Source organism: Sphaeramia orbicularis, chromosome 4 (genome assembly GCF_902148855.1).
Source record: "Sphaeramia orbicularis chromosome 4, fSphaOr1.1, whole genome shotgun sequence".
Lineage (NCBI taxonomy): Eukaryota > Metazoa > Chordata > Actinopteri > Kurtiformes > Apogonidae > Sphaeramia > Sphaeramia orbicularis.
The window spans coordinates 39,519,448-39,547,183 of record NC_043960.1 but is presented as its reverse complement, the minus strand read 5'-3'; the positions used below and the strand labels follow the sequence as shown (position 1 = coordinate 39,547,183).

At 40.6% G+C, this 27,736-nt stretch overlaps 1 protein-coding gene across 1 annotated transcript in view; it reads left to right on the top strand.

Annotated features, from left to right (window-relative positions):
- The first annotated feature begins 2,151 nt into the window (after positions 1-2,151).
- fgf22 (fibroblast growth factor 22) overlaps positions 2,152-27,736 on the top strand; it is a 33,503-nt gene continuing 7,918 nt past the window's right edge. Inside the window, exon 1 of the mRNA XM_030132544.1 lies at positions 2,152-3,396. Within this exon, the coding sequence (XP_029988404.1) occupies positions 3,024-3,396 (373 nt within the window). The 5' untranslated portion in view covers positions 2,152-3,023. The remainder of the gene's footprint in view (positions 3,397-27,736) is intronic.

Genomic DNA, 27,736 nt, shown 5'->3' with positions numbered 1-27,736 from the left:
TTATGCTTGTGTCTGCTCTGGCACTGAGCTCAGACCCCAAACATTTGCTTCCAAGACACCACAAAGCAATCTTCTGCCACATCTGACATTCACATGAGGCCCAAACTCTGTTGTTGACCTCTGGGGGGGGGGGGCTCTGATTTTTGAAATGTTCTACAGTACATTAAATGGTTGCATGACTTTAATTATGGGTATTTCCAGCAAAGGGAGAACAACTGGAAGTTCCTAAGGTTTCTTTCTTTTTTTTTAATTCTCACACACTTTCCCTTTCTTTCACTCTTTCTTCTATTGGTATGTTTATAAAAGCAGGTTGGAGAGTTCATAATAGACACATGGAGTCTGCTGGGATTACTAGCTGGAAGCATTATTTGACTAGCAAGCACGTGCTGGTCAAAGAGAAAGGACAGGAAGAGACATTAGATTTAACCACGCTTCTTTAACTGTATTATCCTCTTAAGATTAATAATCCTGATGATGTTGTTTCCTCTCTGTGGTAGCTTTTGCAAGATGCAAGCACAGACTTAAGATCCTATTATCGCTTTTGTCATCTGCAAAATCAAAACCAATGACTTAAAGTAAAAGAATATTTCCCAGCACAGTAAATTCAATATGAAACCAAGCCTGTAAACACCCAGATGTTCTGAAAACTAGTTCCAAGTAGTTTTTTCTCTTCTTCAGAAAACACTCTTGACTTCATACAACACTAACAAAAAACACATTATAATACTTGCTGTCAGAGTCACAAAGGCACACTCTTTGTTGTAAGTAAGCGTAATTGTTTCTTGCTCTGACGACCATCGGTTCCAGTAATGTTCCAGTGAAGCTCATGCGCACGGATCAGTTAAAAAGGTCACACGACACAGATAAGAGACGATTTTATTTTCAGGAAGACAGAGAAAGGAGCGGAGAAAATGTAAAAAAAAGGGAAGGTTGAGAGAGGAAGTGAACAAACATGGTGGCGTGCTTTAATTGGCGGTGAAAGGCACACTTAGATCTGTGCTGAAGCTTTGATGAGGATCCTGGTGGACACCGAGAGCCAGAACAGAACACATCGACTTTTTCTCACTGTGCCTTTTTTTTTTTTTTTTTTTTTTTTTTTTTACAGCAACTAGTCTCAGGGGGCAGTTAACAAGCTAAAGGGTGTGAAGTTAACTGTCACCCCTCTTTGAGCATTTAGTCCTCCAGCACCTCCAGCACTGAACATGTGTGGCCTAAGGGTCAGAACCCCCCTTTTAAAAGAGGGTAACTGCATGTGAACAGCCTCATCTCAGGACTTGTGGATCATTTTTGTACCTTTTTCTTACTTTTTCCATTTTTCTTGAAAGGCACGACCTACTTCTTAAGCTATTTTAAAATGTTAGGTCTCAATCTTCCAGAAAAAATGAAATAAAAATATAATATAATGCAGTGGGAGGTTAAACAGGACTGATTTGACTTCTTTGATGCTTTGGCTAATCAGGTTCATTACACAGCTTGTAAAAAAAACAGACAAGAGTGTGGGAAGTTGCAAAAAAGGTGTTCTTCATTTCCGTCCTGCTCTGCCAAATTAAATAAAGATCAGAGAGGGTGTTTCATTGAAATATTAACACAAGTGATCAGAAAGTCTCTCAGCCTTCATCTGGACTAACTCTCCTGACACTCCTGCAACCTGTTCTGTGTTTCCGACCGCTTGATGATTCAAACCAGCAGCCGTACAAAAAAAAAAGCTCCTTTAATTTGTCCCATGTGGCTAGAGAAAAGAAATGAGAGTGTAGGTGTCAAGGTGTCTTTAAGCTGACTCAGTGGATAGTAATGGAGCTAATTTGACCTGCGTTACAAAATGCTTCACCACTCACATTGGGGTGAGAAAGAGAAGAAGGGAGTTGATAAGGATGTAAGTCCTTACAGGTGTCTGTAGCCATGGAAATAAGACAATGAAATCAGGTGGAGCAAATGACTTGTTCTGTGTAGAGTAAACTTTTCTGGGTGAGAATAGAGAGGGGCAGGTTTCTGATTCAGGCATGCTCATTTTGTCTGAAATGGTTATGAATGAGTTTGGTGGCCCCACCTCCCCACCCCTCTCCTTTCAACCTCCTAGATGCTGGCCCTGCCCAGGATAAAATACAGGACAACTCAGGCGGTGCTTCCACAGAAGAGAAGACTGACTGACTGACTGGCTGACTGGCTGCACACAGCGGAGCGTGAGGCTGTTCACTTGCTGCTTCACTGCCCCATGCTAGCTGACACAGACTCGCCGACTGCCGCTCACTCTGACACATACAGACACACTCTCACTGCCTCTCTCTCTGTCGCAAACTCATACCGGCTCTCTCCCTCCCATACTCACTCACTCACTCACTCGCTTACTCACTCCCTCTCTTTCTCTCACTTACACACACACGCACACACACACATTCACACACGCACAGTCAGTCACCAGCCCTCATTCAACTCCCTCTCAGCCACGGGTCAGCAGCTCAGACAGGCATCTTATTCCTTTCCAGCTGGAAAGAGCAAAGCATCGCAAGGTGCATACTCACACACACAAACATACACATATTCTTAATCACACTCACAGAGGCACATATATTTATACACACCATCTCATCCAAACAAACACACTGTGACACACATGCACATCTTCATAGATGCCGGGACTATATCTGTGGAACAGGAAAGAAGACTTCAGTCTAAGGAGGAGGAGAACAAACAGGAGCAACACTAGAGAGGAACTTTTAAAAGTGGATTCATAAAATTACAACAGTTTACGACACCAGCTAACAAACAGAATTGACAAAAGGACAGAAGATGACAACAGGACAACCTTTGACAAGCTTGTGTCTGTAGGAAGGCCTGGTGTCAGATCATCCTTCCTAAAGTGCACTTGGGTCATCAGTGACATCCAAAGGATCTGCTTTGAGTGCCATTTCCCTCCCTTCTTGTTACTGGACGCCCACCCTGTTGTTATCCCTCCACTGGGGCATCTCCTGAACATCAGCATGCCTGCAGCCTGCACAAGGTGCACCTTGGGAGTCTGACCCACCATGTGCAGATGGACGGCGTCCGTAGCTCGTATCTGTCCTGAACCTGCCCTTGGCACCACCACTACTGCAGCCTCCACCGGGCAGCTTCTCCCCCTGCCCAGTGCAGCCTCCCTTTGCCTGGCATGCCTCACCCTTCTTGTGGTCACCGCTGGCACTGCCACAGGGGCCTGTCCTCCTGGGGTAGGGCATGAACCTCTTCAGGTGCTGGCGACTGGAATCAACTGTTCATGGACACTGGAAAGACACACTCGTAGTTACAATCATCTAGAAGGTGACGTCCGACTACGGCGACTTTACTCTGCCAACAAGTTCTTCCTCTGCATAGACAAAACAGGCAAGGTGGACGGCACCCGGCGGAAAAACTACGCAGACAGTAAGTAGCTGCCTGACTTCATCTAAGTACTGTATCTGAATTGTATGTCAGAGTACACAGGATGCCCTGTGACATTCACACTTTATTTTTATGGGTGGACTTTCTTATCTGTTCTTTTTTATAACAGTGCATAGGGATATCCTAAGGTTATATCACTACTCAGCTATTTGTGTTGTGTTTAGAACTTGAGAGACACGTTGCTAGGTATGAAGGGAATACCCTAGAGTGGATTTAGTCTTCTCATGGGGCAGCTTGCACAAAGTTTATAGGAACGCTGACTTGAGGAAAGACATTGAGCATCAGTTGGTGGTTCAAAGTGAGCATGGCGATAAAAAGTGCTTCAGTTTCACTGGAGATTAACTTGTCAAAACTGTGATGAAAGTACATCAATTGCAATAGCAAGTGGAAATGGAAAAACTTTCTTCATTAAATAGAATACAAATGTAGATTCATGTTGACGGCTCACAGTTTAATTAGTGATAATAAATGGTTTACACTGTCAACAAAGGCCTGAGGGTAAATGTGCTGTGTTGTATATAGTATGTATTTAGATAAGTATAGTGGATGATGATTTGGTGTCTTGAAATGTATAAACCTGTGGTGTCATTTGGGCTTTCTTCAATCATCTCTATTTTTGGCAATCATAGACATAGCTGTAAATCTCTCTTGATGATGACCTCTTGATAGTGTTCGCAGAGTCTGGCTCTACTTTGCCCCACCACATCACGCACTTGTTCATGTGTGATAACACTTACCAGCAGAAGTGCAGTGTTCACTATAAAGCAGTGGAGATCCAGATGGGTTATTCCATTGGCATGCCTGTAGTCTATACACAATCTGTGTTCCAGAGACACCTGAGAAGAGGTCGCTCATAGAGCAGCCATGCCTTTTCGTTGTGTCCATCAATGGGTGTCTTTCTTGACCAAGTCAGATGAGCCGACTCTGGTCATGAGTTGACCTCCCTCTCCATTAGTCACTGACGGGCTGGATGGCCCTTAGAGGCATTTATGCCTTTGACTGTAATATTTATGTATTTGGTTGTTAATGCCTTTTTTTATTTAAAAATGGGCTGAGTCAGAGTTTTTCCATAAAGCTACTGGGGGGCAGGAGTAGCTGCTGCACCCAGCTAAGAGGCCACTCAGTCTGTTGCCACTGTTTCAATAAGCTCCAAGCTGTCGACTGGATGACATTTGTTAACCTGTCGGGATTAGTCACCTGGCAGAATGTTTTAAAACCACACACTCTGGTTGAAACTCAAGTTGAGATGAATTATTACCTTGTTAAATATAGACTTTTGAGCTTATCCAACTGGGGACATTACTCCATTATATTACAGCTAATATATGTCAGCCACAATAATAAAATATTACTCTCTAGTTTTACCTCAATTTGATACAACAGAAGACATATTGGAAGAGTGGAAGCAATACCACTTTGGCAACATGTGGGAATTTAAATTGAAACAAGTGCTCATAGTTTTTGGAAAGCAGTAAAATTAATGTCTGAAGGTTGTGAAATTCATGCTTTTTCTTGCCACGGTCATGTCATTAATACTTAGGTGGTTGCAGCGGCTCTCTCTGAAAAAGTGCAGTCCCCTTAAATGTAATGTCCTCATACACTTGAGCCATCATCCTCTCATTTCCTTTGGTGGAAAGAACGATTCTGCCTATGCTCACACAGAGTGAGGGTGTGTACCTGCGCCCAGAGCTGCCAAGCCAGTGGTCATGTAAGCTTTGCCTTAAATTTAACAAAATGGAACTTGTGGTCAGTTTGTGGTTGCACCTCACAATAGTGCAGGCCTGGTTTTAAGAGCTATTTTGAGTTGTCACTATGTTTCTGTGTGAGGGTAGCATTACTACCATCACTTAAGTAGGCTTTTAATCAGACTTAAAGCCTCCTGACCCAGAGCAATTCTGGATACTGATATGGTGGCCATGCTATCGATTAGAGTGGGAGGACAAGCTTGTTTTACATTTTTAATGACAAGAGCAGTGACACAGATACTAGTGTGCAACATCAGCATGACGGAAAAGAGGACACATTCGCATTTAGGAGTGAGTCAGTCATTGTTAAAACAAAAGGAAGCACTTTATTTGAAGAGGAAAATCATTTTTAAAATGTACTTATTGTCTTTATCAGATGCTGAACTTCAAAAATTAGACATATTGATATATTTGTTAATATCTACATACTAGTTGAATGTGGGGCTTACAGGGGACAGATACAGGGCTGCAGAATGGATGCACGCACATCAACAACATTAGATTTTAAGATACAGTTCTTGCAGTTTTTCATATTTGCTTGTATTTGCTTGTGCATACTGATCACAGCTTAATTTGCTGTATCTTAACTCCCCAGCCTGAACTCAGCCTCTACAAATTCTGCCCAGCAGTCTGGCCGACCCCTCCTCTGTCCTCTGTGTTGCCCTTACACTCTTGTCGACACAGCTATATTGCCCCGACAGCTCTGTCTGCTACACCCAGCTCCAGCCCTTCACCTCCACCCCACTCACTTTTTCCAGCCCCGACTCCCAGCTCCCTCTCAGGTGCAAAAACAGTTGGAATTAGTCAACAGACTCTCTGCTAATTGAGGTTGGAAAATATTGTATCAATCCCAGTGGAGCAAGGGCATGGAACAGCTGAGGGGTGAGAGAAGAGGGAGAAAGAGTGACTTAGAGGGACGGTGGGTTTTAAGTATGATAGAACTGGCTGTAGGGAACTCAACTACAAAGCAATTTCATTTAGGAATCAGTGATACAAAAGGAAGAAATGAAGTAGATATAGATGTTTTTTGAGATTCAAGTTTGTTTGTGCTAAATGATGAAACAGACTGAATGAGTGTCATTTATTTCCAATGTGTTTCAATCATCATCCTGATTTGCTTGAGTACACGGAAGCAAGTACAGTTTACACAACTATGGATTTGGCTCACACACGCAACAGACCTGAGATAGCTTTTCTTAAAATTTCTTATCAGAAGTCATGCGCTCACAAAACATTTGTTTAATCAAACACGGAACACAGATAGCAAACATAAAATATTACAGCCTGTAAAACCACAGTATCCAAATATAGATCTACCAATATAGTAATTATAAACTACTTGATTGTAGGAGGTACTAAAAATAACTCACTGAAATAGCAACAAGAAGAAACAAAACACAGCGCTTTGAGGGACCGAAGGGGAGGACATGTTTTTCTTTTGACCTATGGTAAAGCAGAAAATGATCTAGGGGAAAAACACACCCAAGTGTTTACAAAAGCTGCAGAGGCAGGTACGCATCATATCCTGTCCTGGGTCATCGGTCATACACTGCTAATTAGACAGTGCTACAGCACAACAGCTGTGTGGGCACGCCCAGCAGCCGTTTCAGAATCAATTGCAAAAGAAAATCATAAAACTAAGTAGAGTATAACAGAAGACTGGAGGGAAACCATGCAGAGTTGTGCCCCGAATGTCAAATATAATTAATAATTTTTAAAAATATATAGGTTTATAGCAATAATTGCAAAGCTGTTTTCTATTTACTGCCTTTCTGTTATGTTTAACAAATTTGCAGGACTTTTTGTTGGCATGTCGCACTTATTTTATGTTTCATTTCTTCATACCATTTTAAAGGATGGGCTGTTAAATTTTGGGTGTGTGTGGCTGAAGGCATCAAACACTTGTGCAGGCTCCAGGTAATGACAGCCCATTCACCCTTAGGAAATAAGGTCACCCCACTGCTATAATCGGCGAAGTTACTGAAGCCAGACTAGCTTCATACTGCCTTTGCATCTCTTTCAGCCAGGGTGTGTTGTGTTTACCAAATTTCCCTTGGTGTGCAACATCTTGCTGTTTGATGTGAGAGTTTTCTGAGTTCATGGGTTTATTTCACTTGGAAGGAGCCCATGGGAAGAAAACCTTCCACCCGACTGAAATATGTTGTGAAACTTATTCAAACTTGTTTTAGACAGGGGAAACTGTCACTCACCAAGGAGAAACTGACTTGAGCTTTTAAAATCGGAAAAGACAGGGCTAGGACTGCACACAGATGTCTATACTGACCTAAAGGGTTGACAAATCTGAAAGCTTTGGCAGCCAGGAAAATGAAGCCCCATTATTTGGAAAAACCCAAATGAAGATAATAGTTATAAAGAGACCATGGCAGAAATTCAGTAAAATATTGATAATTTTGTATACATTGGTGTATAATCACACAAAAATGAGAATCATTGTGGTTTTGTTTACTTAGAATGAGCAGGGAGGGAGTAGATAACCACCATGTTGGTCCACCATGTTTCTACAGTAGCTTGAAACAGGCTTACTCCTCTTATTTTTTCCATTTTAGCATCAGGGATCCAACCATGAGGTGTATTACTTTCACCTACTATGTCTGGCGTCAATATCCCCTTCAGTAAAACACTCAGACCGGGCAGAACACTTTTTTTTTTTTTTGTGGCCGCTGTAGGTGAGAGTTTGGGGGGGAGCTCCGTTATTTGCAGTTTACTTCTTCACCACTAGATATCACTAAACTTCACACACTTAACCTTTCTATATCTGAAAATCTCTTGTATATCATAATGGTTCAGTAAGTCATCTGCAACAAGTACTATTACGACATGACAAGATGGTAAAGCAACAACTTTACAGATGTATTAAGGATGCTTAAAAACGTATGTGAACTGTAGGATTTAGTGATATTTAATTATATTATTCTATTGATAATGTAGGATCCTTGTGATACTTAAAGCAAAATATTGTACTGCAGTGGTATAATTGTAAAATTAGATAATCTTTTATGTCTGCTTTACACTCGGACCACAATCAGCCCATGGACCCTTTTACTGACTTACAAAATTCAACTCATATGGACTATAAGCAAAACTTTATTATATTAACAGGAATAATAATATAAAGTGACTACTGTTACAATATTGTCCATTATCTGTCATACAGATGAGCTATCAACAGCCTTCATTTTTGTATACACAATATATTTAATATATTGTACATATACTGCAAAGTCTCCTTTTCTCTTCGTTCTACTTTATGTCTGTCCTGGTTAAACTAGTTTTATGCACTCTCAGCCTCAGCATGTGGTATTAAAAGGGTGTTCCCTTCTTAAAAAATCCATGTGGATTTACAGTATATTAAATTTTTTTATCAAATCTTTCAATTGTAGATGCACTTCCTGGACTTCATGTAGCCATCCTCCTTTTCATTACTAGTAGACTCTGTACTCTTACTATTGTTAGTGTGATAATATTACCTGACTGCTAATACATTTCCAGTTTATGCAGCAATATCATCCATTTTTATCTTACATGGTTCTAGGCTATAATTGGTGGACAACTGGATTCCCATAGCCAAGCGAACAGACGTTACAAAATGTCTACGCAGGCTGTCTGCCATTTTAAAGGTGTGAGAAACTTTAATCTGCCACGACCATACTACGTTCTCGTCATGACTCACCATTAATTCTGGTAGAGCTCAAACAGGGACGTGTGACTGGTTCAACAGCACCGAGGCTGGAGGGGCCGAGGAGGGAAGCACCTGGCCGAAGGAAGTTCTTTGGTGTTTTGAATTGGGAGAATACACATGTTAATGAGGGTACGAGAAGGGCTGGGGCGTGCTCTGCTCAGTATTGAGGTGGAAATTAAAGGCTGGAGGAGTGCTGGAGTGTTTCCCGTTGCTCATTAGGCATTATGCAAGGTTTCCTCTGGGTCGTCTCAACTGAGATGGGATTCGTGGTAATTTTGGATGCCAACAGGAGGGTAAAATCCCACGAATCATGCATTTATTATCAACCCCAATAACTACACTGGGCTTCAACCTGTGGGAGACAAATGAAAGTCGGCCCTTTGCTGGCTGCCGCTGGCACGAAAGCGGCCGAAAACTAAACCGAAAGCTACCTAAATAAATAACGGTGGAACAAGCATAAATGAACATGCATGTTAAAGCGTCCACACACACACAGTCACTGTCCTGGGAACACTGCAGGACAAGAGTGTTAGTGTCACTCTAATTAGCCAAGCATCCCTGGTTTCTGCCACCACGGTTTAATATCATGAATGGGTGCAAGAAATGTAGCAATTAGTAGCTAACAACCTTTAGTAGTCTGGCTCCAGCTCCTCTTTGAGATTTACTGGGTTCATCAGCAGGTTTATAGAGTCTGACTTTGGCTCCAGCAGCCAATTTCTTTATAACATCCCACAGCTCTGGACATCCTGTGGGTGTGAAGTGCACACAAAAGACGAGACTTCAACAGTGCCAGTAACCCAGCGTCTTGGATCCTAAAGCCATTGATAAAAGACATTTGGACTGATGTTCAGAGGGGCTTGTAAAATCTGGAGGATGAATACAAGAGTTGAATCGGTACATGCACTTCTGGACGCTTGTAGGAAGGAAAAGTGTGAGCCTCACAAAATATTTTAAGAGGATGCTACAGCATTAAGGTTTGATGTCAAAGATAAAAAAGAATGCTTCTGTTTGACACAAGTGGACCAAAAGCATCTTCTCGTGAAGATTTGGTTGTTTTATATACAGTGTAAGGACACAAATTGCAGTAAAGTGATGTAATATTAAACAGGGCCAAAGCTATATATTGAGTTTTTGAAGTGAAGAGTTTGGCATTTTCTACAATAAAAAGACATTAGTGCTGTTATTTGTGAAAGGCGTCAAATGAGTATTAATTAGATCAGCTGGGAACAGTCGGCCAGCTTGTCTTACTCATGCAGCACCACATGTTTGAAATCATCTGCCAAAGTTAATACACACTAAAGCGCAACTGCCGCTGTACAATACACGGTGTAGGCATACAGTACATACACACTCAGAAACACACACACACTGACGTAATCAGCCTATTGAGTCAATTGAGACAGGTCTTGCCTCAACTTCAGATAGACCAAGACAGATTAATGGTTTTGTTTTGACCCTTCCAATACAGCCTCTCACCTCCCTGCTTGAACTGAGCCAGACATCATGTCTTGGAAGGTGTTTAAGCACTGGCCCATGAATAAAGAAGCTGAAAGAGAACCCCTGCTGTAGACAGAGGGGAAAAAGAAACAACTTGGCATCCCTAAATACAGCTATGGCTGACTGGATTTAGGAGTTTAAAGGTGTACAAATTTAACCTGAGACCCTGAGCCTGGGACTGGGAAGCAATAACAACAGGAATGTAATGCACCTGTTGCCCCAAAGACAGCTATCCCTTCTAGTATGATTTGGTCCAGATCATAAAGGAAGCAATAAAATGCAATAAATCAGGCACCTCATTCCTTCTCTAAGATGACATTTGGGCAAATCCTGGGCTCTCCACCCTTTTTTTCCAGTGCATTTATAAGGCACTGGAATTCCTGTGGACTTTCACTGGACTTTATCTCACTGTAACACAAACAACTCACAAACACAGTAACCACTATATGTGCGTCAGTCACTCTGTGTGGCTAAATATTGACTCGCTGATAGGCAATCAACTCATAAAATCTGGTTCAGAGCTCTTGGCTGTGGTTTGTATCATAGCACCTTCGAGGCAAAAACCATGTTGCTAATGCATCATGTATTGCTGTGCTCTTACTTTTGTCAAATCTTGGGTGGCATCTAGTGTTAGAGTTGCGTGTTGTAGCAATTTGAACACACACCTTTCCTCCCTTATGATGGCTGCCAGAGCCAGTGTTTGTTTGGTCTGTTCTGGACTTTTCAGATAAAGCTGCAATGTGCAGCGAGTTTTGGCATCAGGATCTCGATGAGTTCCTTTTCATCCTCCGTAGCCTAAACTCTTTTTTTTTTGTCAGACTCCAGAAAACCTACCCTGTGAGGGAAGATTTAGGCAGCTCAGGTACTTTCAGACAGATACAGGTGATAAATATATGACAGCTGTATTGCAGATCACTGATCAGATTTCATCATTTTACTGCTTTACCCCAGTCGTGACACAGATGTGTAGAAAAGTGGCTTCACTTTTTCATAGCAGTGTGAAACATCAGACCTCCATTTCTTTATTGCCATCTTGAGATGAAGTTGTAGATTGCATCAGTTTGAATATCCTCTCATCCTACCCTACAGTAGCTGCCAGAGCCAGTGTTGGTTTTGTCCTTTCTGGGCTTTTTAGTGAATGTTGCAATGTGTGACATCACCTTTTTCCATAATTTTCTTTCAGCATATTGTAATTCAAGTGGTCTGACAGGTAACAAAAATTCTCTGGAATTTGTTCACAGACTGTAGGAAATCTCTGGTGTAACATGAGGTTTTGGCCACTTATTGGTGTTTTTACAACCAAACAGGCATTGGATATGTGACATCTGTAGTTATGATTACTGTTCAGAATCTGTCAGATGTGACTCTACTTTATTCTGCTTTTCTATTCTCTGGTTCATCACCAGTGTTGAGCAAATTACTTTTAAAAAGTAATAATTAGTTATAGTTACTAATTACTTTCCCAAAAAAGTAATTGAATTAGTAACAGAATTACTCCTTCATAAATGTAATTAGTTACCAGGGAAACTAATTATTGCGTTACTTTTTTGAAAAACCTTCCTATACGTAAAAGGAAACAGATTTTTGAGCGTGTTTCACAGGCCAGTTGCATAGAGTAGAACAGCAGACAGGTACTTCATACCATAACTGTGGTGAGGCTGGGGTCTACCAGGGTCCACCAGGGCCTGGCTTTTCCACCACGTAAGTGCATATGCATTTATAGGAAGAAGATGCTCCTCCAGTTAATCCCACATCTCCACTTTTTTCAGTCGCTCCTCCTTGATACAGCGGTAAATGTCTTCAGTCCAGTCAGTCGGACTCACTGATAACTCCTCCCCTAAGTTAGCTGCACACGTAGCTGCATTCAAGTGAATGGGTGTGCTGCGGACCACTCAAACTTGGAGATGTCATTAGTCGTTCAGGTGAAGGCAGTGTGGACAACTCAGACTCATGGGGCACACAGGTGAAGCATGAAGGCAGTGTGGGCAATTTGAGTATAAGAACTGTACGTAAACGAACGGCTCGCAACGAATCGGTTCTTCTCATTCACTGAAAAGAGCCGTTCAAAAGACTCGACTCATCCGCAAACGTCCCACCTCTCATGCGTGGCTGAGCGAGCCACAACGGATATCAGCTGTTATATATCAGTGCATAGTAACGCACCATATTTCATTGCCGGTAATAGTAACGGCATTGTAACGTTTCAAATAGTAATTCATTACATTACCTGTTACTGGAAAACAATAAAGGCGTTAGTAATGCCGCTATTTTTAACACCGTTATTCCCAACACTGCTCATGACAGAAGAGGGAAGAGTGGCTTCACTTTACACACAGCGCTTTTAGTGCGTTAAAAACTTTTTAAAAAGTTGATGAGACCATGATGACTATTGACTAACAATAAAATAATGATTCTAACTGATGTCCGCTAAAAGTGAGAAGGTGGAGTGTTTAAAATGTAAGGCATAAAAGCAAAAAGTAACCATAGGAGTGAATATGACACTATTAAACCAATCAAACTTCAAATAAAAAACACAAGAAACTGAAAAAAAATTAACATTACCTTTGCTGCAAACAATGTCAACAACAGAACTTGAAAGTTTATAATGCCTTTGCAGTTAGATCTCTTTTTTTTTTTTTTCAGCCTTGACACTGGAAGGATGTGCAATGACACAAATTAAAATTAATGTAGTATGCCTGTTTTGAAAATATAATAAATATGCAATACAAATAGTTGTCATTGAATGTAGGGAGAAAGAGTTCAAAGTTGTCAGAAACATAAAAATCTAAGTACAGATAAGAAAATTGATTGTTAGTTCTTTTCTCTGAACCAGACACAATATGACAATAGGCAGAATGTCTGAGTAATGACTACACAGCTGAAAGCAGCCCATAATAAATGTATTCCAAGGTGTCTGTCATTATCAGTTTTAGCCATCTTTGCACCTCTGTACACAGTGATCTTAAGCATCTATCTGAATACGAGAGTTCCCGTTTGAATATGGGCAAAGCATAGTAAAATTGGTTCCAAAATGGTAGAAACAGGCTCTATCTGCTTCAAACTGGATCTTAAAGTAAACAAAGAGAGAAATTGCATATATGAAATGTATATGTATAAATGTATACATGAATATGAAAGCGAGCATGTTGTGCCTTGAAGACTGAAGCAGATCAGTCAATATCTGGACCGAATAATCATTCTGTAAATGCATTTCCTGAAAGCAGAAGTAGGATAATTAATGCAAATGTCGAGACCTAAATACATCGACTCCACTGCAGGTCCTCACATAGCAACAGGTTGAAACCATTCAAGCTCTTCTCCGAACTGCATTACACATTCACCCATACCTGCTTTTTATCTCTACGGCCATTTTGCTAAATGAACATGAGCAGGATGTAAGTATCGTGTCAGACCTCTTTGAATGTGTGCGTACATTTAAAATGCTTGTGCCTGTGTTTATACTTGTGCCATTGCGGGAGCATGAAGTGGATCCTAAACTGAAAAAGATGTGCGTTTCCTTCTCCCTAATGGCTAATATGAAACAGACCTTACCTTGCACTCAATTCAGGGACGTTCGTGTGTATGCGGGTGCTTGCATGCACATTGATGTGTGCTAATTTGTGTGCACATGGGAGTTTTCCTCATCTGAGGACATGCGCCTCATTAGAACACAGAGGGTGGTTCAAAGTGACGATATAGCTGAGACAGTACAGTCCACGCCACACACTGGACCACTCCCATGTAGCCACTGGAAATCTCTGAAGTATCTTCCTCTAAAAGGTAACAGTTAAGTTCCCATATAACTAGAATGAGCAGTATATTATCTGTACATAATGCTGCTGTAATGCTATGAGAGAACTTTTGTGATATAAGAGTTTCATTCTCTGCCTAAACATAATTTTTCTCTATATTTCTTTACACATATCTTTCACTATTATCTCCATGTCTGTCTGTTCTGTTCTACCTATCACCATCCACCTCCATCTCCCACTGTGTCCATGTTTCCTTTTTCTCCCCTGCAGTGGATAGAATTGGGGTCAGGGCCTTTTTGGCCAGTGGAGCAAGTGACAGCTCTGACAGGGGCCTGATTTCTCTCTTGTGCCTTCTGTCACCTCCCTGTATGCCCATCTCATTTTAATAATGTAAATATGGGGCAAGTTCAGGCCACAGAGAATATTCAGTGTCCTAGTGCTCACTCACTGGAACATGGCTGCACACCTGAACCACACATACACACACTTACACTCTCAGACAGACTGCAGCTGAATACAGAATTACGAAGAGAAATTCAGTCAATTCTGTCCTCAAAATTTTAAAGATGCTTTGAATGACAAAGCAAGTCAAAGTCATATGGATGTCAATGTCTAAATTAAATCTGTCAAAAAAAAAAGCAAAAAAAATTGCTATTATACTTTAATTGTATCATCATGCTGCTCACATGTTGTTGCCTTGAGTATCTGAAGTCATTTACAGAACAGAAATGCACTCCAGTGTTTTCTTCAAGTCAGACTAAACTTTTTTTAAGTTTTCTGTCAGTGCACTGATTTAAAGCGACAGACAATTTCTGGTTTGGTTCAGATGTGGCTGCTGTTTAATAACTGGGTGAAGAGTTTTCTCAGTGAAGATGAAGGTAGAAAACTGTAAACAAGGCCTTTGTTTACTCTTCATTATGTTTCCACTTAGAGAGACTGAGCCTCGTCTGGACGACCAGCCAAACCAGATGCAACACATCAGGCTTATTACTATTTAGTGGCACAGGAGAGTGACCTCAGTCTTTATGTGCATCCCACCATCCCGGCCACCCCTCCCAGGGTACCAAAGCGCAGGAAACTTCAGAAGTCATGAGTCACAAAGCTCTTGGTGGGCAGATCTGCTCGTAACTATCTGTGAAGCCTTTGATAGCTTGCCGTTCGCTTGTTACGGATGTGATGCATGATTTGGAAGCAGTTTGCCCTCCTCATTCTCCTTCCTTGATTAAAGAAAAGGCCTCTTGGTTGGTCAGATTGCAGCCTCTCAATACCACACAGGCACAGATGAGCAGACAGGGTGCACACTGTGGCTTCATTAACCTTTTTCACCCCTGCTATCACTCAACCTCACTACTGAAGACCTCCACCCCACCATCCAACCACTCCATCAGGTTGTCTTCTAGCATTACCTTCTCTGACTGGTGTACCCCCACCAAGCTTATAAATGTGGGGTTTGAACACAGGAGGGCCTTTACCCTCTGATTTAGCTTCTTGGAGGTCTCTAATGAACAGATTGATGTTCCATTACAAACAATTACAGCTTAGCATGTTCAAGGACGTAAACTAGCAAAGAGTAAATGTTGCAGACAGGCAGGTAGACTAATTACTGTTTGATGGTGAATGTGTATGGTAGCAAAGAATACTGAACACAACTCTGGTAGATTTGGCTTTGTCACTGCCACCTCTTGAACTCATCTTTCCATCCAAACCAAACTAAAGACTAAACTAAACTGACAAAGTAGAGACTAAATCTTTTTACAGTTTCATGAGAAGCTTCACCACACATATATGGACACCTCCATGTCCATGTGTGTGGTGATTCTTGACTATTGGGTCAGTCTGTCTGGGGATAAATCAGACAGACTAATCTGTCCTGTGGAGGGATGGAGGGTAATTGGTCACATTTGACCCCCCGGCCTTGTGGACTGTGGGAACGCAGGCTTTATCTACCAGCGGTAATTGGCTAATGAAACACTTCCGCAGCTCCTTCACTAGATTGTCATCCACTGGTTGGGATAGGGTGAGGCACATGTGTGTGTTTGTGTGAGTGTGGCAGGCACAAGTGGCCTCAGGGCATGTGTGTGTTAGTGAGAATATGTGTGTGAGAGAAATCTAGAGAAAATGGCAGGATCCGGAACTCTGTGGCCATCTCCATACTTTATCATCAGCATCAGTCCCACGATGCCTGCAGCATACTGATACTTTGACGAAACACACATCAGTGATTGTGGGTTGCATTACAATTTCAATTTAAGTCTGAAGTCATGCTGGTTAATGCAATTCAAATGACATTTTTAACCCAAGCAGAGTCCTTTTGATTGACAGTACAATGCAGTTAGGATATTATTCAGTTTATGTTATTTATGGTATATATTCACAATGCCAAGGTACTAATGTATGCCATTTACATTTTTACATTATTCTGGGACATTTTGCCTTTATTTGATAGAAACAGATAGGAAATGTGGGTCAGAGAGTAGAGGACTGACATGGTGAATGGTCCAGGCAGCTGGGAATTGAACAGGGGACACTGCTCTAGTATTTGGACCCACAGGGTGAATAGCCACTGACCACTTGGGTCATTTCATGGCAATGGTATCTTTGTGGCACATTTTTACAGAGTTTGTCTCAGATTTTGTAGTCATTTTTTGCAATGGTTTATCTTGTTAAAGCCATGCCCACATCAATCGAAAAACAAGAAACCATGGTGGGGAGACTTAGTTGTAGGGGTGGGGGCTACTGAGGAAAAAGGCTAAAGTTACGGTGGTGAGACAATGTCTCTGAGGTCCCATCAAGTGAGCCATTCATAGATCCAAGCCTACCAGTTTGTGGAGCCAGCGAGACACTCTGATAGAGTGGGGCCCAGGGTGGCCTTGTCTTTTTGTCCCAGGCTGACCCCTGCTCTCCCGCCTGGCCTCTGCGCCCCTCACCTGGCCTGTCCCAGCGCACTGGTAACAGGATACCTGTAATTTGCTCTAATGGCCTTTGAAAGACCTGGCTGGGTTAATCCCTGGAGTACTTCTTCCAGCGGCACCGTATGAAAAGGTGGGGGTAACAGGGCCGAGTGCAAGTCCTGAAAGAGGACCAGCCCCTGGATTGTGTTAGAGAGAATGTCACCCCTTGCGGCCGAGGCTGGGGCAGAGGGAGTGTGGGAGTCAGCTTTCAGCAGATCACTGCCATGTGGCTTGTTCACAGGCTCAAAAAAATTGAGACTGGGCTTGTAGAGAAGTAAATTGTCTGCTTTACACCTCTCTTAGTGGCTCAGGCTGGCAAGCAGGGAGAACTGCCTAAGGACCAGCCTGCACTCAAAACCCACCAAATAATAAGCTCCTTTTGAGATATTGTAGGATTTTTGTTTTTGTTGTTTTTTTACAGTTGATCTTTACCTATTCAATAATACAAGTGACTGATACCTAAAGGTGCCCTTCTGCAGTTCCACATCCCACACCAAACATGATCATCTATTACAAATACTACCACGATCAATGTAAATACATAATGTTGCTATTACTAAAAGTGAATAAAACTGAAAAACCTGAACAGGCTGAGTGTTGAATATGGACTGACAGATTAAAAAGACAGGAGAACAATAATGTTATCACTGCCATCTGCACTCTCATTCCTCCAGAGACTTTAATGGAATGTGGGAATAGTAAATGATACATGGGCAGGGAAGTCTTTTCTCTCCTTTCTTCCTGTCCTTTTTCTAGCCATCGTCTTACGTTTTGTTGGGATGGGCTACATGCACGGTAATGTGCTCACAAACATGCACACATGCTGTTCAGACTTCCACGTAACCTACTCTGTGTGTTGTTGTGTGTATTGGGTTGACTAACATGATTGTTGAACAGAGGTCAGGTTAATAAGTTCATTTCCTTATACGTGGAGAATGTTAGTGATCAATTGTTCTTCCATCTTAGCTTTTTTTTTATATGAAAAATAAAATTTGAGATCTGGGAGAGCTGACAATGAACTGTATGAGCAGCGCCTGTGTATGACGGTCTCAGTCTTTCAGTTTTTGATTCATTTCATATTTATGTGTGATCACTCTGACTCTAGTCTAGTGAAAGTTAATAAATATGATTCATGTCCAGAGACCCAGTGCGAATTGGCCCCTGAGGGACAGAGAGGAGAGGAGACAGGGGCAGGGAAACAACCAGACTGAGTATAAGAAAGAAATATGATGTTAGAGAAAAAGTTAAGGGTAGACAGTGAAAAACAGGCTGGCAGATGGAAGACAGGAGGACTGAAGGACAGACAGGTACAGTTGAATGAAGGGAGGTAAGTGCCTGTAGCCCTGCTCTCCAACAGAAGGACAGACCCACAAACATACAATTATACATGAAACACACCAAAGCACCAGTCCTGTGCTGCAACAGTGGAGAACTTAAAGTGGCAGTCACAGCTGCTGTTAAAGAGACTATAAACTTTATATTGCTGTTCAGTACTGGTTGGTCCATTAAAACTGTAAGGGTATTGCATCATATGAATGTTGAGCCTTAGTGTGCTTCACACAAAAATAAATGTCATCATTTCATCACTGTGTATATAAAACATATGTGTGAACACTGACTCGACTAAGGACACGTTTATATTGATGTAAGAAAATATAAGAAAAGGAAAATCATTTAAAGATTCAATGTGGAAGATATGCATGTGAGTGTGCATATGTGTTGAGAACTTTTTGGACACTAGCTGATTGCACTTCTAAGCTAACAGTAGAAATAAAAAAGAAGAAAACAAGTAAAGGTCTCAGCACAGGAAAGAGTGCATTATGTCTTTTCTCCTGGTTGTAGGTAATAGAGAGAGCTGTCAGCTTCGAAATGAAGTTAGCTAATGTCATAAAACAACCAGCTCAAGCCCAAAAGATTTCATGTAAGTACATGTGCACACACAAATCTTACAAGTAGAACCTTTAAAGGAGAATATTACATCTTTCTCCAATTTTCTGATTCGTTTATAATCTCTATAAAAAGATATGTTTGTTGGTCAGTTCCCATTTTGTTTGAAGCACAATATCTTGGGAATGGTTCAACAGAACGTCTTAAAATTAAACATAAAGTCACTTTGACTCAAAGATAAAATTGAGCCAAAGGTCAAGGTCGCTGTGATCTCAGGTCTGTCCGTTCTCAAGAGTAAGTGGAAGCCTTGAGAGAATGTTATCAGTTTTGACACAAATGGATTCACGGATAAATGTATTAGTGTATTGACAAAGGTCAAAGGCAGAGGTCACTGTGATACCACAAAACACACTTTTATCCATAACTGAAGAATTCATACATTAATTAATAAACCTAATAGGATAAAGTGGTCAACTTTAGTGCAATATTAGAGTTATCTTTACTGTTGATTATTGAAATTCAGATGTTCTTTACTGAAGAGTCTGTCAGAGAGAAATGCATGATCTGATTACAGTACAAGAACTGTGGACACATCTAACTGAACTTAAAAAGGCTTGTTTTCTCATAATACTGATAATGGTGATCGCAGTTTCACAGTAAACCTCACAGTAAAGGAAACATCCTTAGTATGAATAGCTTTAATACTTCAACTGTATTGACTGAGTGATTATTTCTACATCGTAAGAAATTCAATCAAAATGAAAGTTACATTATCTGTACGTTTTAAGGACAAATCATCTGATTTAGAATATCATTGTAGTGGGCCAATCAGTGGTGTTAAAGACGCCAGATGTAAAACACATGATATGACATCACTGATTGGGGGTGTGGTCAAAATAGTTTCAGCCTGTTGAGCAGATGATGTTGATTAGTGTGATGAAGATTGATTTTTTGCTTTTTTTTTTTTGGTCCAGATAAAATTATCATTTTGACTTTACTTGGCTTTGCTATTGATGTTTTGAAAAGTAAAAGTACACAGTAGACAGAACAACAGTACACAGCTGAATGTATTTTACACAATCTGTGTACAAAAATTGCCATATAGTTTGTGTGGCCTCATGTGATTGAAAGCAACCTGATGCATTCTGGGAGAAAGCACCAAATAGATGTAGAAAATGACTAAAATAATAATGAGCTGAAGATTATAAGACAAATATATAGTTCACTTTTTTAAAGATTGGGTTCCAGCATTTACCATCATTTTTCCAATATGGGAAATAAGGCTTTTTATCATGTTGTCATAAAAAGAATTTTCACATCAGTTAATATAATATTCATCCTAAGAAGTCATTATTCCTGTCAAGCTTCAAGATTGATTTTTGGTTCTGAGTGAAAGCTGAAAAAGTCAAATGGTTAATAGTAGTATTTATTATGTTGAAAGGATGCAACAAGATGAGAAAAATGAAAATTTGCCTAAAAAAAATAGAAGATGGAAGACAAAAACACACACCTGTAGTCTCTGATTTAGTGCTCACCTTGTCATTATATGTTATTATTAAGCCAAAATAAATTTTTTAAAAAAATTAAATTCTTTTTCGTCTGGATGAAAATACAGATTTTTATTTTTTTTTTTTAAATTGTTATATATAAACAAAGCCTGAATAAAATAATAATGGTCATATGGATACAACCCAATTCTATCTCCTATGCATTGCTTTTGTCTTTTTTAAATTTCTTCCTGTTTTTAGAATTTTCTTTTTTTCAAACTCTTTATTTATGAAAATTTTGGGTTTTTTTTACAGATTCAAAAACAAAAAACAAAACAAACAGGTCATGAGGTCAAGGGATTACAGAGATCTCATTGCTTAGACAAACAACACAATTTTTACACTTAAAGGTTTACAAGTTTGTCTCACAGGTTATGTAAACATGCCATTTTTCCCAAAGCTCTTGACCCAGTTCTCTGTTTTTAGAATTTTAATAAAACAAAAAGTATTTCATGGTGTATCTGTCACTCAATTTATTATATTTGTTTTATATCTGGTTCAAATCACCAAATCCATGTGAGATAAAATAGCCTAATAATAAAATTAGTTATGGCTGAATTCCATTGTTTTCAGGTCATGGTTGCTGAACTGAACAGACACATGAGTTGACTTTACCTTTACAACAAGTGTAACAGGAATGCCTAAAGATTTTAAGTAATATTCAGAAGGGAGCAGGATATGTGTTCAGTCCATCTAAGTCAGGCACACTGTGTTTCCTGTAAATTATCCCTTCCTGTCTCCATAGTTCTGTTGTCTTCCAGACCAAATTGATGATCAGCTTTCATATCAGCCACTCATTGCAGTGAGATCATTGCTGGTCCAGTATCACATACCACTTTGTGGAGGTCCAAGTATATGCGTCTCCTGACAAGACATTATTTTATCTGTCAACCACTGATCAATATGAGGTGTTGGAATTCTTCTTATTTCCACACAATGATCTGATCTGGGTGCCACTGAAACAGAAGCACTGAGTCTGCTGACATACCACTTGCCTTGGATTTGATAAACTGCTGTACTCCAAAGACCACAACTGACTTTTTATTCAAAGGTTGAACATTATATTGTCAGGGCATGAACTATATGGCCCAAACCATGTGATGGTCATTTATTATGGGCAATGAAAAGAAAAGGCAGTGTGTCGTCATGTCACACATATCCCTGGCTGCCTTTAAAGACTCCATGTCACTATACTGAGGCCTTTAGCCAGACAAGGGTGTCAAGCACAAGATGATGAACGTGATGACCTTTGGGTTATGGCCCCACGTTGCACTGTCAGAGAAGTTTTGTAATGATCTTGCAACCAATACTCTGGGATAAAACTTTGACTGCAGATGATGCTGCTTTGACCCACATCTACTTGTAAACAAATAGGAATACAGTATGAAATGACACAGATCACCATCCATTCAATTCGTAGTAGACAAACTATTGTACTAACACTTTTAGATCCATTTTCATCAGTTTGGTCTTTTTTTAGTTATTGATGCCATCATGGTTTTTCTTTTATATTTCTGTTTTCATACTCTTTTATATACATTATTTATACTTTTTATGGCACCTAGGACGATTGCACTTTTCAGTTTCACTGTACCTGTACAATGACAATAAAGACATTCTGTTCTATTCTTCTGTTCTATATGTTGCACATCAACAAACTTATGAAATTGCTGAAATCTTAGTCTTTTATACTGGGACCTGATTAATTAAGGTGACCTGTACTTGTATGGAAAATAAAGTCTCCTTGAATCCTTGAATCTTTAGAAATTCTCCATCCAATACAAGCAGCACCAGAGGGATGTGTTGTAGCTGTATTGTTTGTTTCTATCTGTCAAATTAATTAGAATCTGCTGAACAATATTGAACCAACTACACCACATGAATGGCAGAGGCCCCAGTTGTACTTGTCTGCAGTGTGACGTCTTTATTGTTTTATTGTGCACACAGCTTTGGTGGTCAAAAAACTTGTTAAAAAGGGTCAACTTCCCACTATGTAGAAAATTTATCACAAACCAGCTAATCTTTGCTAATTGTTGCTTCATATTTTACTGTACACCAAAGGGTTAATGTGGAATGGAAGTTTTGATATCACACACTGTGAAGGCGCCTGTTCTCATGGTAATATCTCAAGGTGTTTAAAGCAGTAGTGAGTGATGCAGCCTTTGTCTGCACTGATACACTCAGGCGGCTGCTTCGCCCAGTACCAGGCCCTTCGAGGGGGTCATGGCAGATCAAAGGTGCTGGTCACAGCCATTAGGCCTGGCGGCCCAGACCCGACATGAAAAGCTTGTGTTTTGAAAAGGAGGGCAGAAGGAAAAAAACAACAGGGCCCTCTTCATTTAAAAAGCAAGCAAACTGTGAAATAATTGAAAAGGTATGTCAATCAAGAGCAGGAGCACAGCGGGACCTCCAAGATTCCCAGGCTCTGCTCTGGTCGAGCACTGAGCCATGGAGGGCTGCTCAAGGGGGCAACCCAAGAAATTAAAGACCTGGGAAAGGAACAAAAAGAAGACAGGAGGAAAGGAGCAGAAAAATCTCATTTACTCACTCTCTCTTTCTCAGTCTTTCACTCTTTCTACTTATAATTTGTGATGGAAAGAACCGTTTTTTCACACTTTGTAGAGCCCTATTCAGAACTCTTGGTCATTTATAAGATCTTGTCTAGCTCTTCACCTCACAGGTGAGTAACAAAGAGATCGTTTTGGGGGCGTGTGGGTGGTTCGGGGGGGTGGGGGGCAGCCATTGGAAGCACCTGCCCCACCACTGAAACCCCCATCATATAACCAGCACCTTCACCCTGTACTCAGTCCCTCCCTCCTCCTCCTCCTCCTCCTCCTCCTCCTCCTCCTCCTCCTCCTCCTCCTCCTCCTCCTCCTCCTCCTCCCCCATACCATGAGTCTGACAAAAGGGAACCCCGTGAGAGTGTCTCTCTCTTTCCTTTCTGCCTTCTTTTTCAAGGTCAGAAAAGGCTTGAATGATCTGACGATGGGCTAACGTCCAAAAAATGGGGGATGAAAAGAAAAGAAAGAGTAAAAAAGGACTGGGTAAAGGACTTTTTCTATGCTTTTAAAAATCCAATAGAGGAGAAATAAATGGCAAGTCCACAGTTGACTAGACATGTATAGTGCAGGATTTGCTTGTAATGGCAGCTTGAGCTTATTGACAGTCCCAGCCAAAACATGTCAAAGGTTAAGAGATCTTGCCAATTGCAAATGGGAAGCCAAAAGTACCTTTTTCATGAGCTCAATGGGGCCATCAGTTGATACTCGTGCAGCAGAATATGGCGCAAAACTGACCTTCAGTTTTCACTGCAAGTCAAAGAATTAATTTGTCCCTGTTGTTTCCTTCTGTTCTTTCTAATATGGATGTTGTTTCAGCAATCTGCAACATTTCCTGAGAGAATTTAAACTGTATTTTCCAAAATAACATAGATTTATTAAGCAATTTCAGCAGAAGAAGAATAGTTATTAATGGGACAGATAGTATGTTACTGCCCATTTGTGTGGGCAAAATACATGAAGTCATACCAAACTTGTACTTGGTTCAATAGAAGGAGGTACTTGTACAACTCAGTATATGTTAGATAAGGCAAAGAGGTCATTTGTCTGTGTTTCTAAGGGTGAGAGAGGGTGGGAGAACAGGTTTCTTTGTCAAGCTCTGTGCAAAAATCTGTTAATTGTAAGTAAATATTTATAGAGGATAATATGTAACATGTGTTAAATTCTTAAGTACTAAGGTTAAACCCAGAATATAGACTCCTGGTAAATTGACTTTGAATTTCAGCAGGTAGGAAAGCCTTATAATAGCCTGAAATACTTTGCTCTGATTTCTCAGGCTTTTAACACAATAGAGTGACTTTTCAAAGGGGGGACTGTGAGTTATATGGATCTAACCGGTCTTTATAGATGTGTGGTCAAGCGTCCAGTGCCCAAGTGATTCTTCTTAGCAATTTGAAAATACCCATTTCATGTCCTCTGATCTTTTGTGTCTGTTGCCTGCTACACCCACATGTATAAATGGAGAGACACATAAGGTATGAGAAGAAAGAAAGAAAGAAAGAAAGAAAGAAAGAAAGAAAGAAAGAAAGAAGGAAAGAAAGAAAGAAAGAAAGAAAGAAAGGCTTTTATCATACATTAAAATAATGTTTACTTAACAATGAATCAGATCTTCAAATATCAGTTTCTCCAGTCAATGTGAACACCACATTCACAGCTCTCTGCAGTGTCTCAGAAGTGACAAACATGCCTCCAACACACCTACTGTGCCTGGAACTCAAACCAGCAAATAATGGCAATTACTGCTGGCACCACTTTCAGGCACCAGCGGTTTTCATTGGCCTGGACTAATCCCCCATAAATCCTTGCAGCACTCCAATCGCCAGCCGGGCTGCAGCTAATTGCTTATGAGTCTCTTGCACGCTCCAGGTGCCACCATAGCACACCCGGTGTTTGTAAACACAGCTCGTAAAGCGGAGACTGCCATCAAAGTGTTAATGTTTCCTCGGAGGATCAGAGGAAACGGAGGAATGATGGGGGTGCAGCTGGGTTGATACCTGGATGGACTGGACTGAGGCATTCCCTCCTTCCCTGCAGCTGTGGTGAGCAGAGAGGGCTTCATTTACACGTTCCTGTCAGAGAAGAAAGACACTCAACAGGACTTTATGTTTATTTACCTTCCCCTTCTTTTCTTCCCTCCTTTTTACTCTTTGTACTTTGTGTCCGTGCACAGATGACCTCACTTGGTAAGCATGACTAGTGATGTTCAGATAGTTAAGGGTTTAGAGTGATGGAAGACACAGATGTGTGCTTTAAGTCTTAAGGGTTCCTTTAGATGTGTTCTCAGAAACCAGCTATAGTTGTCTGAAGGTATCAGCAAGTGCACTCGTAAGAGGATCACTGGATACTATATGTGAATAATGCCGGAGTTACCTGGAAAATATTGAATGAATAAGTATTTGATTGTTCATTTGTCAAATTAGGACTGTCAGCCTTACCTTTATGTTCAAGTTAAAGGTCTAGTATGTGACATTTAAGGGATTTAGCAGGCTCTAACTGCAGAAATGTATTATACTATAAAGTTATGCTTCCATTTCTTTAGATGAGCTTATCCACAGGAGTGCATCTCAGACTAGACTTTCTTTTCTTGTTTTTTCTGTTTCATAGCGGGTAACATCCAGTGTTAAGGTACATTATTGTCTAGTACAGTCTTTCTCAAATGGCGGTACATGTATCCCCAGGCGTACTTGGAAAAGGTCCAGGGGATACTTAAAATTTTTTTGGAAAAAGGCATTAAATAACTCATCGTGTACTGAATACAAAATAAATAATGATGCTGAAATATAAAACACAATAAATACATTCATATAATAAAATTAACACTCCTGAGCTTATTTCATTTCAATATTTAAAAAAAACTCAGAGGTCCCCTTAACCCAAATATCAGAATAGACCCAATGTGAACTCGTGCCACATTTCAGTCACCATTTTTTGTCAAGGGAGTGTCAGGTTAAACTATGGACTTGTGGTTAAAGCCAAGCGGTGATTCTACGGACAACAACACACAACATGTACAAAAGGAGGCCCGCGCAGATCCTCAAAAGTTTTGCCATTATATCGAGAATGCTGACTCAAGAATAGGGGGTATTTGGCTAAAAAAATATATTTCAGAGGGTACTCCACTGTAAAAAGTTTGAGAGCCACTGGTCTAATATACTGAGTGTGGACCAAAGTTAATACCCACGTAGCTCAGCAAGCCCAGAATAAACAAAACAAACACTGACTGTAATGAGGATGTGTGGTGTTTTTAGTGGACACTGTAGGAGAGGAAGAATGAGGAACATTTGTAAACAAAAAAAAAAAAAAAAACCACTACATCACAGCTGCTCATTTTAGAGAAATTGTGTTCAACGTAAATCATCAACTGCGATCGATGAAAAACTAAACAAATATTTCAGATCCTTCCATTGGATATTTACTGCAGTAATTAATATGTTTCAGCTTCAAAAAGTTCTTTAACCATAACTGATGCAGTGAGTAGCTTCTCATTTCTTAAACAACCATCAGTTTGATATGAAGTATAAAGATTGGACTGTGTTTCAGTGGAAAAAGGTCATGTGGTCTGATGTGTCCAGATTGACCCTGTTCCAGAGCGATCGATGCAGATGAAGTGATTACCCATCATGCATAGAGCCTACAGTGCAAACCTTTGGGGGCAGTGTTTTGACCTGGGGTTGAATCAGGTGATCATGTCTAGCTTCATATATGATACTATAGTTGTATATAACCTAAATGAACATAATAAGTTACTCTAATACATTAAACTAAATTTGCATGATCCCACACTATTACACATTATCTTCTACTATGTCTTTTATTCCTATTCTGATTAAGAAAATCATCAGCAGAACCTCCTGTGTGTTTCATATTCATTCAGTCATGTTCAGGACATGACTGTTCCTACGCAGATGGGGGATGGTCATCTGGGTGGTCAGAGGCCGACTGCTGTGTTTATGATGCTTCATTTCCTGCCAGCTTTGGGTCACCCTATCCTTCAGCACCCTCAGCTAGGTTTACATCTTTCCAAAGCAAGTTTTCGCTTTTATCCAGCACTGGCTTGCTACTTTAAGGAAAATATTTTTTTTCCCCTTGGCAGATCAGGTTTTCAGGGGTGTAACAACAAGATTTTCTGCTGTGATTAGATAGAAGATCACATCAGGGTGCTTTTGAAGGTCTAAGTGGGTGAATAACACCAGAAGAAGTCATTCAAAAGAAAAGTTTCATCTCCTGCAATCAGCGACTATTCACCATCCTGCGACAAGCCCTCAGATGATGTCAAAAACATTACCCCGTTGTAGCCGTGACAGTGGGTGCATGCCTTTAAATTTGTACGCAGACAAAAAGCAGATCAAGTGCGAGCCACATGGGACTTGTTTGCAATAAGTGCCCAGAGGAAACAATTAGCCCACAAGTTTGCCAGCTTTTTCATGGACTGAGGTGAGCATGAGGAGCTGCATAAGTGGTCGGCAGACACGGGTTCTGTGTCCCTGGTAAACAACACTGGGCATCATCAGGACAAAGTGTCTCAGTCAAGAGGCTCCTATAAATCTAAGCAGGCAAACAGGATCACATTGCACTGGCTGTGGACACTGGATAGGTGTAACACTGTGGTTGTCAAAGTAGATACAGTACACTGGGGCTGGGCTTAAAACTACAGGGTGTCCACTTTAAGTCTCTTTACAGTTAAA